The 14,647-nt window shown below is 38.2% G+C and overlaps 1 protein-coding gene across 3 annotated transcripts in view; it reads right to left on the bottom strand.

Annotated features, from left to right (window-relative positions):
• Positions 1 to 14,647, bottom strand: part of CRYBG3 (crystallin beta-gamma domain containing 3) — a 114,907-nt gene that overhangs the window by 30,818 nt on the left and 69,442 nt on the right. For 2 of the 3 annotated variants that reach the window (XR_003432111.1, XM_027102914.1), the window contains exons 13-17: positions 13,245 to 13,387; positions 13,013 to 13,139; positions 12,068 to 12,100; positions 6,518 to 6,630; positions 1,755 to 1,881 (exon numbers count right to left, since the gene is read on the bottom strand). Coding sequence is in view for 2 of the 3 variants with exons in the window: in XM_027102914.1 (XP_026958715.1) it covers positions 1,755 to 1,881; positions 6,518 to 6,630; positions 12,068 to 12,100; positions 13,013 to 13,139; positions 13,245 to 13,387 (543 nt within the window). In the remaining variant the exon portion in view is untranslated. The remainder of the gene's footprint in view (positions 1 to 1,754; positions 1,882 to 6,517; positions 6,631 to 12,067; positions 12,101 to 13,012; positions 13,140 to 13,244; positions 13,388 to 14,647) is intronic. The other variant, XM_027102923.1, reaches the window with a different exon arrangement.

Below are 14,647 nucleotides of genomic sequence, written 5' to 3'. Positions count from 1 at the left end.
GTATCTGTCTGCTAGTTTGACCACTAAAAATTGCTAAAAAGTTCCCTTCCCAGTAAATGCAGACTACTTTCCCATGCCTTTTTCAGCCTTATCAATACTTGGAGAGACTGACCAAAACACATTCTTTTTTTTTTCTTTTTTAAATCCAGTTTTCCTCCAATAGACAGGAAGCATCGTAGCCACTTAGTCTTTCCAAGTTGGTGTCTAAAGGCCACTAAGAGAGACCGAGCCTCTATTTTTATTCTTGTTCCTCAGCCAAGACTCTATTTTTACCCTGATACCAAGAATACTCTCTCCAGGAATGCCTTGAAATAAGACTACATTGCTGGGACTTCGCTGGTGGTCCAGTGGTAAAGAATGCTCCTTACAATGCAGGGGACACGGGTTCGATCCCTAGTCAGGGAACTAAGATCCCACATGCTGCGGGGCAACGAAGCCCATGAGCCACAACTACTGAGCTCATGCGCCTCAACTAGAGAGCCCACGTGCCGCAAACTACAGAGCCCATGAGCTCTGGAGCCTGTGCGCCACCACCAGAGAGAAGCCCGTGTGCCGCAACAAAGAGCCCACCTGCCGCAACTAAGACCTGATGCAGCCAAAAATTTAAAAAATTAAAAATAAATAAATAAATAATAAATCTTAAGGAAAAAAAAGACTACATTGCTGAGGTTGGGATCGAAGATCCTGAGTATGATCATCACTCCTGGAGTCAGCTCTGGTTGAAAGACCTGACTGAGTCACTCCTGTCACCATGTTGGGCTTCTAGTCATCATTGTGTAAATCTCAGCTTTGACCAAATGCTCCTAGGGAATCATCATAACTAGACATCTTAAAAATATTCCAGATCCTTACTACTTCCTCTGCAAAGACACTACTAACTAGGGACCCGGAATCAATGTCCCAGAATAGCTACCCTGTTTTTCTCACACTTAAAATTCTGAGTAAATATGATAGTAACGAGTAAAATTACTTACTCTATAAATGTAAGCCTCCAAGGTGACCCAGATAACTCTGCACACTCTAGGCAGGAAAGCCCTAGTTCCCCCAAAACAAGGTTTGAAATCAATACCAACGGTGTTCCGTGACTTAAAGTAACACTGCAAACCTAAGTAGCAGACAAGCTGTCATGTGACTTATCTAGCAGAATAATAAAATGATCAGGTTATTATTTTTATTAAGCAGCTCTACCAATTACAGTCACGATACTAACAGCTAATACTTATTGAGCGCTCACCATGTGCTAGGCATTTTACAAGCACCATCGCATTTAATATCCCAGTGGCCTTACAAAGTACTACTATGTTTTATAGATGAGGAAACTAAGTAACTTTGTCAGTGTCACCCAAAGTCGTTAAAGTATTCATTTAAGCTCAGGGCTATATTACTCTACTTCCTAAATTTTGCATTCTGATGAAAAAAAAAACAAAGAAAGAAGAAAAATATCAATCTTGGGAATTCCCTGGTGGTCCAGTGGTTAGGACTCAGTGCTTTCACTGCCGAGGGCCAGGGTTCAATCCCTGGTCAGGGAACTAAGATCCCACAAGCTGCGCGGTGCGGCAAAAAAAAAAAAAAAAAAAAAATCAATCTTTCATTAGTTGGATTTCATGAGTGAACCTCAATTTTACAATCTTCAAGCAAGTTACTTAAATTTTTATATTTTCCCTGTATTATTTCTTCCAACTTCATGTTATCATTCACGGTAATTAAACTGGACAAGAAAAAGTCTTATAAATATGCATCAGCGAAGTACTTACATAGTCAATGGGCTTGAGGGATTTGACTCTAGATGTTGGGCAGCCACAGGAAGTAAGGTCAGCATACAGCCCTTCTTCTAACACACACTGATGATTAGAAATGTCCTCTTGGTAATACAGGAGCCAGCTGAAAAAACAAGCAGTGAAACATTCAGTCAAAGTGCATCAGTTGGCAGTCTGACTCGTCATCATGCAGTGGGAGCCAGGGTAGGAGCAAGACATAAAACTCCTGGTGCTGGTCAGCAGCGAATACCCAGAGTCGGTTTGGAAAAAAAAAAAAAAAAAGCTACTACTATCACCTATTGACTGCTTACCATGTGCCAGACTAGGTACTCTGCATGCATTATTTCACCACGTACTCATTACTTTATGAGGTAGAAACAAGTGAGGTAGAAAAGTTAGGTGATTTGCCCAAGATTCCCCCAACTATTAAATAAATTTGAAATAAAACATCTGCTGTAAGCTAAAGACATTAACTTCATTCAGTGCTTTCAAGTATAAAAACCTGGGATCAAATTATAGTAATTATTAAGTACTTTAACAGATTAGAAATTCTTTTTGAGGAAAACAAAAATTTGTATCCTTATTTAATGATGAGTTTGCTTTCAGTCTAGGTTGAGTTAGAAGCTAGACTCCAAAAATCACACAACAGTATTTAAAACCTGTCACCTGCATAGCTGATAGCAAGCGGAGATTTTTAAAAAGAAATGAACCCTTTAGAATCTTCCATAGCAAATTATCTTCAATATAGCACTCATCAAAAGCTTGGCTAAGACATGCCATTTTGGAAAGAAGGGGCACAAGGGAGAAATTAATTGACTGTTACTACTTTAGCTTTGGTGTGTTTAAGTTCTAGCTCTATATCTTAAGATCACCAGAACCATGCTCTAGCTATACGAGGTTAACTTTAGATAACCACAGAAATGCTCTGTGACAAAATTTACTGCCACGTCTCCGACGTAACAAGCATTTTATAGCCAATATTTCCGAAAGGTTTTTCAATGTGCTGGGCATGCAGCTAAGCCCTTACGTGCATTATTTATTTAGTCCTTATAAGAATCCTTTGAGGTGAGTACTGTTATTAGCCCACATTTACACAGGAGGAAACTGAGGTTCAGAGAAATGGTCCAATTTGCTTGAGATTACATAGTGGTGAACTGGGCTCAAATCCTCATCTCTGAAGCATCCCTGGTACTTAGACAATCACCATGGTTCCTGTATTCTTTTATTAAAACTACAGTTTAATAAATTACACACAAATCTAAATAAAATATGTAAATAAAATGTACATTTTGTATGTAGTTGGCCCTCTGTATCTACAGGTTTCCTACCTGCAGATACAGAGGCCCGACTGTCGTCAGCCACTTTATATAAGGGCCTTGAGCATCCACAGATTTTGGTATATATGGGGACTCCTGGAAACAATCCCTCACAGATATCAAGGGACAACTGTGTATATAAATTATATATATATATACACACACACACACACACACACACTATACTGAAAAATATGTATAAATTATATATATTTATTTATAAGTAAATAACATATACATTTCCTACATGAAGCAACACATATGACTAATTTGTCCTAGACTTCAGTGTCTAGGACAAAAACATTCCCCTCCAAAAACAACTTCAGTGCTTCCTTTTATCAGAAAATTTAAACTATATCTTGCAAAATACTTCCTTTTTTCTTAGAGAAGAAAACTCAAATACTAGGAACAAGACTATTTCAGGCCCTTGATATACATATTTCTCACTAAGTTGCAGATAATCTATTTAACTAACTGTGTCCTACTTTATGTGTTTTCACATTGTAAAACTTTCATATCCTTCTTGGAAGTAAGTATAAGAACAGTAACAGATACAGAGAGGTTCAAAGTAGTAAGAGTTATAGGAAATCAGAAAGGGAAAAGACTGTTTTATTTAGGGTTAATCAAGAAGGTTAACAGAGGGAATGAGGATGGACTGAACCTTAAAAACATATATGCAGGTTAGTATTAAGCAGGGTTCACGAACTTACGTACCTGCAGGAGGTCAGGCACGTAATATAAATGACTAGTGTACCAGATGAAAAAAAATGGGCAGGGCTTCTCTGGTGGCGCAGTGGTTGAGAGTCCGCCTGTCGATGCGGGGGACGCGGGTTTGTGCCCCGGTCCGGGAGGATCCCGCATGCCGCGGAGCGGCTGGGCCCGTGGGCCGTGGCCGCTGGGCCTGCGCGTCCGGAGCCTGTGCTCCGCAACGGGAGAGGCCACAACAGTGAGAGGCCCGAGTACCGCAAAAAAAAAAAAAAAAAAAAAATTGGCAATATATCCTGTGGTACACTGGGGAGCACATATGCCTCTACTCAACACCAGCTAATTATCACCAAAGGTGAATGTTTCCCCAGAGTTTCCAAATCTTCTGATTTTTAAAGGGAAGATGAAAAACAGGTTCTTCTGAAAAATATTCTAAACTTAAGTATTGATACAAAAAACTTCTTTTTTTTTTTTTTTTTTTTCGTTACGTGGGCCTCCTCCTCTTTTGTGTCCTTTTCTGTTCCGGAGCACGGGCTCCGGACGTGCAGGCTCAGCGGCCACGGCTCATGGGCCCCGCCGCTCCGCGGCACGTGGGATCTTCCCGGACCGGGGCACGAACCCGCGTTCCCTGCATCGGCAGGCGGACTCTCAACCACTGCGCCACCAGGGAAGTCCCCCAAAAACTTTTTAAACAGTGTGTAGGCCAACCAAATAACATCTGCTAGATTTACCTGAAACTTACCACGTTTGATACAGAGCGGGGGTTAGCAAACTACAGCATGTAGGCCAAATCCACCTCATAGCCAGTTTTCCAACAGCTCACAAGCTAAGACTGATTTTTGCATTTTTAAATGGTTTTAAAAAATTAAAAGAAGATTTTGTGATATGCAAATATTATATACAATTCGAATCTCAACATTCATGAACAGAGTTTCACTGGAACACAGCGATGCTCATTCGTTTATGTATTGCCTATGGCTGCTTTGGTGCTACAGTGGCACTGCTGAGTAGCTGGGACAAAGCCTGTATGGCCCACAAAACTGAAAATATCTACTACCTGGCCCTTTGCAGAAAATGTCTGCTGACCCCTGGTACAGATGGTAAGGAGGAAAACACATAGCTGAGGAAACGCCCAAAGACAGGAGGAAAGGAGGATAGTACAGGATAAAATGGAGTATGGATATGGAAAATGAGACTCATTGATGGTAAATCCTGGAAAAGGAAGTTTGAACTTGATCTGACTGGTATTAGAGAATGAGTGGGATTTAAAGAAGAGTAGTAAAATATTAAGCTGGACTTTGGGACAAATAACTGCGCTATGATTGGTTTGTGGTAAACACTGGAAATAAGATGACACTGGGGGACTTCCCTTGTGGCGCAGTGGTTAAGAATCTGCCTGCCAATTCAGGGGACAAGGGTTCAAGCTCTGGTCCAGGAAGATCCCACGTGCCGCGGAGCAACTAAGCCCGTGCGCCACAACTACTGAGCCTGTGCTCTAGAGCCCATGAGCACAACTACTGAAGTCCGTGTGCCACAACTACTGAAGCCTGCGTGCCTAGAGCCTGTGCTCCGCAACAGGAGAAGCCACTCCAATGAGAAGCCCGCGCACCACAACACAGAGTAGCCCCCGCTTGCCACAACTAGAGAAAGCCCGCACACAGCAACGAAGACCCAATGCAGCCAAAAAATTAATTAATTAATTAAAAAACAAAAAGATGACACTGGAGTGTGGCTCATTAGGGGACTGAAATTCCTCAAGTGGAAGATAGGAGCCCTCTACCAGTTCAAGAGAAACGGAGGAGAACGGATGAATACAATATATTTTGAAGGGAGAAGAGAGACTTTGATGAGTTATTAGGTACATACTTGACATACAGAGATGCCACTGTAAAGATACATACACTTAAAAGTGGCTAAAATGATAAATTTCATGTTATACATATTGTACCACAATAAAAAATGATACATAGAATATATGTCCTAGAGGGGTGGAATAGGGAGGATGGGAGGGAGGGAGACGCAAGAGGGAGGAGATACGGGAACATGTGTATATGTGTAACTTATTCACTTTGTTATAAAGCGGAAACTAGCACACCATTGTAAAGCAATTATACTCCAATAAAGATGTTAAAAAAAAAGGAATATATGTTAGAATATAAGTTGAGAATCACATACAGTCTCATATACATGTGAGAAAGGTCCAGTACGTTGCCACAGTTGGAAGAACACAGGAAAAAACAAAAAAAACAAAACGGCCCAACAATCCTGGGTCTGACATTTGGTGTGTGACCTTGGGAAACTAACTCTGAATCAGGGCTCCTCATCTGTGAAATGGGGACAATGAATACTTTAAACAAACAAAAAGTTTTTTATTTATTTTTTTAAATTTAGGAATAATATGTCTTATCTGGACAAAAATGCTAATTTTTATAGCATTCTATTATACTACACAGTAAACACACAATATAAACATTCAAAACATTTAGGAAATAATCTAAGATAACGATGAGAAAAAAAAAACCCACCAAAAATGCTCCCAATGTTGGCTAATCAGCATTCTATTTCACAGTAGCTTGTAATACAAGCTGGGCAAAGATCATATAGGCAAATTAGCAGTTGACTAATGATTAAATATGTTTATTTCACTGTATACGCAAAAAATAAAGTTAAATCTCTGCAAATTTAAAAGCAATTTAGTTATGTAAACAACAGCAGAAATCACTCCATAAGCATACTTACCAACCCCGAAGAACTTTAAAAGAACATGGCGTGAATGGTGAAGTCAAATCCGAAATTTCTTTGGTAAAATCTATACATTCACCTTGGAACCCTGGTTTACTGAATGCTTTGAGCTATAAGAGCAACAACACAACAATGAAACAGAAAACAGTTGCTTGACATCATCACAAAGCAAATGAAAACCTTCCATTTCATGTACTTACAAGAATTCAGCAAAATACTCGACTCGTGTTTTATTTATTAACAAGGAATCCATGTTAAGGATGACATTCTCCTTAAACTCAATTTTTTCCCCTTACGTATTTGCCAGAAGTGTCAAGATTTATTTATCATTTCCATCCATCTCTTGCATCAGATGCTGGGCACAGAGGCCTGGAAAATAATTCTACCTATAAGAGTAAATCAGAGTCCCTCCTCTACTAAAATGTGGTCCTTGTCCATTGTATCAAGCAATTATTATCCCCTGTGGTGAGACTACATGTGTAAAATAAGAAGCAATTTAGTGCTAAACACGAAGGCGGTTTGGAGTGGTATGAGGTGTGGTGGCTATGCCTTTTCTCTCCCCAAGCCTTCTTGATCCACAGTTAATAAAAGGGAGACGGAGAAAGCACAAGCGCATGCTCATAAGAGAGCATGAGGGTGACTGTGAGACCATAGGAGCAGATGGCAGAGAAGACAATAATGATGGGATTAGTGGAAGATTTATGGTGAAGAAAGATGTCTGTGCCATATATTTCAGCTTACAGGTTCCAGTTTACTGAAGAGTACCTTAAATGCACAGCTTACAGCTTTATATAAGTACATTTCTGCTTTAGTCCTTCTTGTCAAGGAAAATTCATGAAGTCTCAACTCTAGTTCCCTTTAGACCAGAGATATAATAATCTGCAACACTAGTGGCCTTGGATCTCCAATAAGTAAGAAAAAATGAATGAGGCCTATAAATATTTCATGATACAGTGGAGCCTTGAAATAACATGGCCCACAGATCCACCCGGCACCAAGAGGCCTGCGTCGCAGCTAAGAGCGCATCATGATCATCTACAGCACCGCCCTCTCTCCCGCCACGGCTGTCCTGGAGAACAAGGCTTCTTTGAGCAGTTGATGTTCAGCTTCATTGTCCCAAGGGTCCTCTTAGAGACGGGTGGTCTCTGAGTTCTGAGGAATTGTTTCTTAGCTAGCTCATTCTGCTCTGACCTTGCTAGGTCTGATATCAAAGCGAAGCCAAAACCAGAAAGCCGAGAGAACCCATTCCCCCCGACCAACCGGGGCTTTTGCACAATACGATTTCCTAACGTGAAACGAGGCTCTATTTGGAGCATTCAAACACCAAGGGACTCCCTGCCTTAAGGAAGCGTGATCCATCAAGTTCCTACATCATGGTCCTTTGGTGGATACAGGGGATAGAAAGAAAACGCAAGTCCAAAACAATACAAACCTCTGGAACGACTGATTCCCTGTATAAGAACAATTCTACATGTCCAGGCAAACTGCCCTGGATTCCTTGATAAGAGCATATATTTTAGTTAGTGGTTTTTCAGACTATGTTTTTTAACTTAAAGGTTTATAAAACATGAGGCTAAAAAGTAAATCACATTTAACTCCCAAAAATGTGGAGTAGTTTCTCCTACAGGCAAATATTATCTTTATTCACAATATGGATCAGAAACAGCACATGAGAACAGAGATCACGGTTGTCTGATTCACTACGTGTATTCCCAGTTTGTTGAACTAATTATATTCATATTGCTGAGCCTAAGATTTACACTTCAGTATTTCATCATGAAGTCGTGAAATGTCAAATCCTGGACAACTGACGATGCAAGCTAATCATATTGCAGTTGATGTATGTAACAGCCACCTCTACTTTTTAGTCTCAGTTGTCACACTCAGAAGCATTAAAATTCACACACATACACACACTCACTCTGCCATGAAGTACTGTTTTGATTTGATGATTTAAAATACTCTTTACCCAAATTTTAAAAAAGGACTTAATACTGACCTGAGTTTATTTTTACCCCCCAAATGAGATATGGTATTGATACACAGTTCACTCAGGATTTGTCCAACCCCAGAAAAGTAACCCCTCATTCTTGAGTACCTTACAAATGCCTCAGAACAGAATAATTCTCATAATAATGTTCTGAGGATGGACCACCCGAAACCAACTCTGCACTTTCTAATTATAATAATTAATCTGTGGTTTCTACCCTTGGTGAAATTAAGTGGCAGTACCTTGGTGAGAATAAGTCCTGTGAAAAGCTAGCTGGATGACTCACTACTTTGGTTTCCTTTCCAGGTTAATGGAGAATAAATTAACAACTCGGATAGGTGGCTTAGAACACAGATGAATAGTCAGTTGAACAAGAAATGAGTTTATTTCGAACTATGCCCATTCCTCCGTGCCATGTGAGCATGGCTTAATCCCTACCAGCACCAAATGGAACTGTATGGAAGAAGAAAAAAACAACAACAGTGTATCACTGGTTTCCAAGGTGCCTTTTCACATATCTATCTTTTATCTTCTTTAGAACTACCCTTTGAAGCAGATATTATCACCTCTTTGTGATGAAAATTTTGTAGAGATCCTTTGTTTACTATGTACTTTTCATTTATGATATATAGAAATGGATGTAATAGTTCTTCAATATGACAAACTAAAACCTCAAGAACTTAATTACTGAACAACAGTTGTGCTTTCTCAATTTATTCCACAATATCAGAATAATTTCTGAACGTAATTTTATTATTCCAATGCTAAAATAATTTCTCTGAGAAACATTCTATCCTGTCTAAACCAGACTTTCTGCAGCCCTTTGGACTTCCTTCAAATAAATGTACTGATTGTTAAACAAAGAACAGTTTTGTTTCCACTCTTCCATTACATCACATTGTCTCATAATGCAGTGCTATGTAGTTTTCACATTCATTACATATTCAATAATAATCTTACTTCCCTGTTTACTCATAGAAGGCTTTCTTTACTTAGATAAGTACTACTTCCTGAATATTTCTGGTCTCTGGATTCTATAAAAATGATCTGGTCGTAGTACCAAAAAAATGTTTTCCTCTACTGCTCTTGAATCTTACTGATATTTGACTAAAACTATTGTTTACTTCTCCTCCATACATGATAACAGTAACCACCACTGTTAAAGATCCTGTGATCACTCTAAAATTCAATTTGGCCAAATTATCCAATAGAAGAAAATATTCAGTTGCTTTTTCTCAGCTAGAATCATGTATAAAATGGAACAGAGGGCTCAGTACTTAAAGAAATCCAAACTTCTAATTATATTTGCAAATGGACTTTTAAAAGATTCCAGGAAAGAAAGGTCCTTGGTTGGGTCAAAGTGGGGAACTAGTTAGAATTTCTAGAGAATGGATGCCTGACTACAGCCTCTCTGGAAACGAAACTCACTTTTATAAGATTTAATCTAGTGAGATTTCTGATACTCAGGACTTGCTAAAAGAGAGAGATGAGGACATTCTGAACATAATCCACATTCTGCTTGTTTTGTTTGGGAAAAAATAAAAACAAAAATAAAATGCCAGCTGCTATGAAGAACTCTATAATGGTCCTGTCACTGTATCAAATATTGTGAGTTGGCAATCAGACTTGGTGATCAATCTTCAGCCACGGGAAAAAATAATCTTCTCAATAAAAGGTGGTGTTCTGTGTCCCAAAAAAGACATATATCACCATAATCTGCTTACACATCAGCAATACTATTTTTATTAGCATAACTCTCATGCTATATATTAATTTCTACACACATATATCTTCTGGCTTTTCCCTTAAGTGGCTTGAGGTTTCCTTTCAAATCACCAGCAGACAGGAATTCCCTCTCTGACTTGAACTCGAGATGTAACTTCCTCCTTATACCTTAGATAGGGAAATTAACTACCTCAAATGAACACAGCTTCTGCATCGTCAACCTATCACAACTACTTGCGAAGGAGAAAATACCTTCCGCTTACTGAATGGAAGCAGACTATCAGCCAAGATCTGTTTGTTTTTATTTGGGTAAATGAAAACAAGCACAACTTTCTGAATATTTGGTCCAATGGAAATAATAAGGGCTTCGATACTGGGTAAACTAAGGAGGCTTTGTCTGCATGTTACCAAATATCCAGCTGTCATACACTAGTCAGAGACCTTTATTTCACAAGGCAGTGGCTGAGCTATACTGAGAAAATTAAACAGGGCCAATTTCACTGGGTGTTTGCTGCTGCTTACTTTCTCTTCAAGTTGGGCTGTAAATCCTCTGAGCAATCTGCCCCAAACAAGGAAGTTCATAAGAAAGAACAGGGATGTAGGAGGGGGAGAAACAGAGCTTAAAAGAATGTGATTTTTTTATCTGCACTTAAAACTCAGAGAATGTGCAGTTTGGAATTATCCTGGTTTACCTCTTTATCTACTCAGGTTGTGTTGATGCATGTGAAAAAGTGCTTTGAAAGTCCACAGTCAGAGGTTTCTAAGATTCAAAATAAAGAGCTGGCAGGAAGTGTCTCCAGAACAGCAACTGAGTTATATTCAGAGAGGAAATGTTCCCAATAGGCCTGAGCTAATCGGAAAATAATAAAACCTGGAAGCATTGTGAACAGAATCACAGTTAAACTAAGCTGATTTGAAATATATAAACACTGACATGAACACGAAAAACATACACACTCAGAGAAAAAGATTCAGCCTTATGTAAAACTAGCAAATGTCAAATATTAAAAATTAATCATTGTATTTGGTTTTCTGAAGAAATTTTTCTAAATTGGTTATTTAAAATGAGACAGAGGAAGCACTGTAACTCATCCCCTTTCTTTTGTGGTTGTACCGCTCATATCATGATATGTCTTTCTTTGACGTAAAATCTTGGAATTAGATACTGAAGAAAATGCCTCTTTTGCTACTTCTAGCTGTGTGAAATGATGCTTACTTAAATTCTAAATCTTTGCTTTCTCATTAATAAATGGGAATAAATCCTGACCTCACAGAGTTATCAGAAGCATTAAATAAGCACAATTTCTAGCCCTCAATGGATAATAAACAAACATTAGGCTCCAGAGTATTACCCAATCCTTCAAACCATTAACACACTAGAAATAAAGGAGCGGGGTTGCAGTTTTATCTGTGCTTTTAAGGAATATGTGATTTAGGTATTAGAATTACATTTACATAATAAGCATGCCATTTCTCCCTGGTAAGTCTGCTCCTCCAGTCAGCATAACGTACTGTGCTGAATACGAATGTGACACTGAAGAATGGATGGGCAACAGGAAGGAAGGAGTGGCAGAGGTTCAAGACGAACCCAAAGTGGTCAGTGCTGAAGCGCTAGTAGGAGAAAAAGAAAGGAACCGTGACAAATCCAGGCCAATATGATCAGTAACAAAGATGGGCACTCTTGTGCTCACAGGTTCCTAGGACAACAGAAACTGCCCTGCCATACAGACCCATAAAAGTTATCTGAGGGAAAGGGATAGACTTGAGAGAAAGGGCATACATTTTTAGTACACAATTTAACAATTATAAGTTAAGAATATTTTTAAACATACCAAATGTGGAGGCTCATTTATCCCAAGTGGTTCCTGAAACATATATTAAAACATTTTAAAAATTATAATTGTATAATCACAGTTGTCTTTGAAAGTGCTGAAAATCTCCTTTGAAAAATGAAAAAATATATGGTCTGACCAATTTACTAGATTCCTTGAACTGGTTAGGACCCTCATATAACCTACTAAATTAGCTTATAATAATTTTAATGTTTATTACTAATTCATTTTGAGTAATATTATAGCTAGAAGAAAAATGTGCCCCAATAGTCCATCAGAAAGACAGAGTCTGAACTTGCCACCATTCTCTTTCCCGTCACCATCTCCTGGGCACCCTATTGTTCTGCAGTGTTTGTTATTAACCACACTGGCCACACTCTTTCATAACTTCGTAATTTTGCACATGAGGAGATGATTCCCTCTTGGTGAACTGCCTTTTCTGCCCCACTTCCCTTCCTGGCAAAATTGCTTTTATCCTCTAAGACATGACTCAATGCATCCTCTTCTTGAGGAGAGGCATGGTCCCCAGCTCCCCAGGCTCTCCATTCTCCCTTCCCCTGGTCCCTCAGCACTGCCTACACACTTCATTTCCTCACTAGTCATACCATAAGCAATTGTGCATATGCCTGTCTTCTCTAAGAGACTGAGACAGGGCAGTCTTATTCATCTTTCATCTCCAGTGATCAGCCCTGTCTGACACAGCAAAGGCACTAAATAAATGCTACTGAATGAACTGATCAAATTACAGAGTACCTACTCATCGAGGTGCTAATGCCAATCTACTAGCTCTCTATGGAATCTGCAGAAATCCATATGCTGTTTCATTTTCTCTATAGATACATACAAAATAATCCAACAGCTCCACTTTTACAAAAGCCTGTTCCATGTGTTCAATTGTATGCCATTACATGTCACTGGCATTGGTTATGTTCACATTTAACTCACCAGTTGGATAGGTCGTATTGACATGATTATATTATTTGATCCTCCCCAGTCAAAAAAGCATTTGTATTTCCCTTTCTCTAAAATGTATTGTTCTCCACAGAAGAACTTCTGCTGGTAGGCAACCCATCTAGCAGGATAAAAAGTAAAAAGAACTGAGGTGACACAGAATCGAGCAACCAATAATTTTAAACACCAAAGAAGCTCTAGGTTCTCAGAATAGGAGACAACTTACACGCCACTTTTAACGTGAATGGATCTTGTTTCACTGCCAAAACCCATTTCTTCTAAGTCAGAAATTTCCTGATTTGTAATGTCAATAAACTTTCCACTTTCTAGATCAGATTCAAACAGTGTGATAGAAGATTCTATGAAATTCTAAAAGGAGGAAGAGGAAAGTTTAGGAGAACAATGGTATTTTGTTTTACGATTGCTGTATTTTAGCAAATTTTCACATACTTGTGGGATGATTTTCACACAAATAAATCCAGGAAGAATTTTAAATGGCACTGAAAACAATTTTAATAGTCACTACTCCTATATACTTTAAAGAAAAAAAATAAGTCTGAATTTACTTTAATCAGGAAAACACATTTTTATGAAATTGGAAATTAGTCAACAGTTAGTAAATTGCCAGGACTTACAGACTATCACATATGACACTAAATGTAAAGGAAACTAAAGTCTCACTTATGCCTAAAAAGCAAAAGCCATATGAACCAAGAAGTAAACACACAATGTACTGTGGGCATTGTGGGAGAGGATTTTATGAGCTTAAATGTAACAGAAAAAATAAAATCCGCTTGACAAAAAAATTGGTCTTTAAAAATTAAAATCAGAGGACATCTCTGTATAGTCAGACGGCATATTTAAAACAAAAATAACAGAAAGATTCTAAGACCCAACTTGACAATCAGCAAAAGGCACACATAATTCACAAAAAAGATTAATGTTAAAAACAAACAAATGTATAATTTCACTCATAAAAATGAAGAAATTCAAACTAAAACAGATACAATTTCACTTTTTAAGTTAAGAAAGATCTAAAAACCCAGTTTTACCAGGGAACGTTCCTGGTGGAAATATAAATTTTACAGCTACTTTAGAAAATAATTTAGATATATATTTAAAAGACTGAAATTGATTACATTCTTTGAGTCTGAAATTCCTTTTTTCTTAAGTTTCCTAAAACTAAATGATAGCCAATTTATATGCAAAGATGAATTATTTATCATAGCGAAAAGCTGTAAAAAGTGTAAATGCCCCAAAGATTTACAAACATAAACCTTTATGCATCCACTGCTTGATGGAATAAATACAATTAAGCAGAGTTTTTAACAAGCTAACAGTTAAAAATTATATCATACACTTACTAGTGGCCAGGAGCTTTACATGCCTTATTTCCAATGTGATTATATTACTATCACTCCCATTTTACAGCTAACAAAACTGAGTAACTTGCCTGATATAACACAGCTACTGAGTGGCAGAGATTGAATTTGAGTCCAAATCTGTCCATTTGTCTACTCTAAACTCTTAATTACTGTCAGATATAAATGTAAGGATGAAACAGTAGGACAAAAACTAAAACTTAAAAACTTGGTAAGATTACAAGTTCTCAAAAAAACCCCAACTTTC

Source organism: Aethalodelphis obliquidens, unplaced genomic scaffold, assembly GCF_003676395.1.
Source record: "Aethalodelphis obliquidens isolate GAN/ISIS:26980383/991018 unplaced genomic scaffold, ASM367639v1 scaffold1, whole genome shotgun sequence".
Classification (NCBI taxonomy): domain Eukaryota; kingdom Metazoa; phylum Chordata; class Mammalia; order Artiodactyla; family Delphinidae; genus Aethalodelphis; species Aethalodelphis obliquidens.
This window is presented reverse-complemented; position numbering and strand designations above follow the sequence as displayed.